General features: G+C 41.4%; 1 protein-coding gene across 1 annotated transcript in view; it reads right to left on the reverse strand.

Moving 5' to 3' along the window:
- The window catches only part of ABCG5 (ATP binding cassette subfamily G member 5), a 27,428-nt gene that overhangs the window by 5,459 nt on the left and 18,146 nt on the right, over positions 1-3,823 (reverse strand). Inside the window, exon 11 of the mRNA XM_003787877.3 lies at positions 1,673-1,858. Coding sequence (XP_003787925.1) covers positions 1,673-1,858 — 186 coding nt within the window. The remainder of the gene's footprint in view (positions 1-1,672; positions 1,859-3,823) is intronic.

The following is a 3,823-nucleotide window of genomic DNA, read 5'->3' on the forward strand; positions in this document are numbered from 1 at the left end:
ATCATAAAATAAAAAATTCTAAGTCAAATCATAAGTTGGGAATTGTCTATACATGACATTGTGCCAGATTGATTCAAATGCAATATAATAATTTTATAATATGAAAGGGAGATGCTGCCCAAGGTTAGGTCTGTATCCTGCTGACTTGATTCTGTAGGGCTGATTTGATTTGTGTATTTTTCATAGACGCTAACAATCCACTTAAGCAACATCAGCAAAGATAACGGAATGGTGCCAGTGCGAAAAATACCCTTCTTGATTGATCAAAGGCTAGCTCACTTTGCTTTAGGATATCTCACCTCTATATAATGCACTACAGATACAGTGTTCATTGATTGTCTCATTTGCTTTTTATGATCCCTTGAAGTGGGTGGGCTGAGAGAGTTATCTCCATTTCATAAAAGAGGAAGCTAATTTAGATAACAAAAGTGACTTGCCTGTGGTCCTGCGCAGCTAAATGGTAGAAGAAGGTTCTAACTCCTAGATCAGCCCTCTCTTTGGGGAGTTATATGCATCATGAGAGAGCCTCTCTATAGTGTTATGACTTGAGCCAGGTCAAGTCTGAGCTGAGTTTTCTTATCTGAGACTTAAATAATTAAACATTATCATAAATATGGTCAGGTGTGGTGGCTCACACCTGTAATCCTAGCACTCTGGGAGGCTGAGGTAAGTGGATCACTTGAGCTCAGGAGTTCAAGACCAGCCCCAGCAAGAATGAGACCCTGTCTCTATTAAAAATAGAAAAATTAGCTGGGTGTTGTGATGGGTACCTACAGTCCCAGCTACTCAGGAGGCTGAGGCAGGAGAATTGCTTGGACCCAAGAGGTTGAGGTTGCTGGGAGCTAGGCTGATGCCACAGCACTCCAGCCTGGGGAGGTTTTTTTGTTGTTGTTGTTTGTTTGTTTTTGTTTTGCTATTTGATTTTTAAGTCAAAGGAACAGCTTCCTCCACATTTCATCAAGGACCTACAGTTTATCTACTAGATCCCATATCAGCCTCCTGGGATCATTTTTACACATTTAAAATTCTCTATCCTTTATGCTACTGCTTTTTAAAAATGTATGTGTATGTATCTATTTTTTCTTGGCTATGAAATTATGCTCTTCTATTGTAGAACACTTATAAAGTACAGAAATATGAAGAAAAATTAAATATCAGAGATGATTACTGTTAATTTTGGTATGTATCCTTTAGTTCCTGATACTTTTTTGAGCAAACTTTTATCGTGCAGGCTCTTTGCTTACCTACCTAAGTAAGAAAGGTAAGATCTTTTCCTACCTTTCTAGTCTTAAGTCCTAAAAATAACTGGGAACTGAGGACCGCAGACTCAGTTGCACCTGGTAAGAAATGAACTAACATGCATGCTATTTAGCCCGACGAATGGGCTGTGAGTATTTCCGAAGCAACTAGAATGGTTTTCCTCCTCTTAGTATAATGGCTAAAGACACGTGAATCATATCAATAACATGCTTGTTTTGTCATTTCCTGTCAATAAGAAAGAGATTTTATTGAACCAGTGATGAACAGTAAAATGTCTAAGACAATAATTATTAGCAAGATAATATCTCTAGACAGTGCCACATAGCTTTCTCTGGAATTCCTTTATCAATAATCAGGTAGTCATCAATAACAGATTATTCCGATCTAAATTCTCTGAATTGTTATATCTTACCTGACAAATCCAGATCCAATAAGCACCCCAGCGATGGACAGCAGAGCCACAACACTGTTGGCTATATTTGGGTTTTGGACTATACCAAGTAACACGAGAGTTAGAAATTCACCAATTAAGTGGGGGGCCAAGAGAGCAGCAGAGAAATATCCAAATCGTGCAACCTCGGGATACAAGTTCAGAGTCCTAGAACAACACAAGGTCTTTAATTTCTTCTCCAAGAATTATCATTGAAGAAAAATACCACACCTGCCTACTATGAATAAACTTAGTGGGAGGAGGAGTTTGCAGGGGAAGCCAAACCCCGTTCCAAACGCTTTTTCGGAACAGAGCCAATATTTAAGACCCTTTATTACCCGAAATTGTTTCTGTGGGCTCAATTCAACGGGAGCCACCTAACCTCTTTTATAGCTTCTAAACCTCTCATAGGAAAATACTAAATTACTTAGACCACCATCACAAGTCACTTTAGTAAATGGGTCGATGAACTGTCCAGACCATAAATGAAATACCACGTTCTGCGAAGCTAGCCCCAGGCCTGCCCTAACGTCAAGGGTTTGCCCACCCTGCTGCTCAGCCCCTCCTCCCTGGACCTCATTCCTGTTTTATGGGATTGTTGCCAGCATGAAAACCCCTCACTTCTTTTATCCTGGAGCAGGTCAGCCCTCCTCAGGCCTACTCTTCTCTTGGCTTTTCTTCCACCAACTCCTTCCATTGCTTTGACCTTCAGTTTCATATAAACACTCCACCCTATCTCCATGACCCTTTCCTCTTACATTCCATTCACCAGATTCCATCTCCCTGGTGAATAACATGTCTTCATTAGACCTGATGCTTTTTCTTCCATTTGTAAGGAAAAGAAGTTGACGTGTCTTATACCCACCTCTCCTCACCATTCTTCAAGGCCATCCACCTTTCCTCCCATACAAATCATGAAGTGTGCTTATATTATTAATTACCCTGTGGTCTTCAGTGACATTTAAAACATTCCCACACTTTTGGTGATTTTGTAGCATCCAGACTGGGTCATTCTTTCCATTCCCATCTACTATCATTTTCCTCTAAGTCCTTAACCTTCCTGATGAGCCATCAACATCAGTGTCTCCTGGTTAGCTAATGTCTTCAATTCTGGTGGCTCCATCTACCTAATCATGTACCACGCTGTGGGCTTGAATATTGCTCAAAGCTGTTCTACTTCATTGGCACACCTCTGGAGGGTGGGTCATAACTATAGGAAGGACTCTACCTAACAAATGCAAATAATTTGACCTGGTTGTTTGTACCCTCACATTAACCTGAAATTTAAAAACAAACAAACTGTTCTACTTCCAAGATTTCAGACTGTGATGACGCCCTCTCTGATCGTGGCCTCCTATCTCTCACTTCCACAATGCGCTCGCTGCCACGGCTCCTTGCCCCTGTTGACTATTCATTTTTTATTTCAATTGTTTACAATAAAAGGCATAAGCCCTATGATCCAGCACCACTGATTTGGTAAGTTCTTACTCCTTAGCAGATTCCAAGTTCCATGGCCACTGCCCTGCTCTTTCTGCCATTCTTTGTCTCACGTCTGGGGACCCCACTCTCTCACTTCAGGAACTGTGATGTCCAAGGTATATTGCTGTACTAAATGGATCCACCTTGCCACTTGGCCTCAGCTGGCCCCCCACCCCTAAGCTTCCCCGATTGTGTCAGGTTCCAGTGGTATGCCCACTATGACCGACATAAACCCCTACCTTACCCCACTCCTCAACCTCAGTCTCCCTCTGCAGTGCTCAGCAGGTGAATTCACCTTCCATATTATGAATTTCTTGCTCTCCTCATCATCTTGATTTTTCATCCTCTTTCTTCTTCACCTCAGCCCAACTTCCTTATCTTTGCAGTGTAACCGTAGGTGCCCACACCTGTGAGCCCACATTATTCTGATCCCCCTGTCTCTGCCTTGGTCTACTCTGGAACCTTGACCTTTGACTTATCCCAGTTTAGGCTGGATTTTCATCTACTCTCAATCTAATGTTTTCTGATGATTACCACATTCTGAAACAACCATTCTTTGAGCTTGATAATCATTTCAGCAACTTGCCTTTCATCCTACCCTATACGTCCATGCTTCTCAAAATAGCATCTGCTTCTTCTTTTTTTTTTTTTTTT

This window comes from Otolemur garnettii, unplaced genomic scaffold, assembly GCF_000181295.1.
Source record: "Otolemur garnettii isolate 467f Iridium unplaced genomic scaffold, OtoGar3 scaffold00024, whole genome shotgun sequence".
NCBI lineage: Eukaryota > Metazoa > Chordata > Mammalia > Primates > Galagidae > Otolemur > Otolemur garnettii.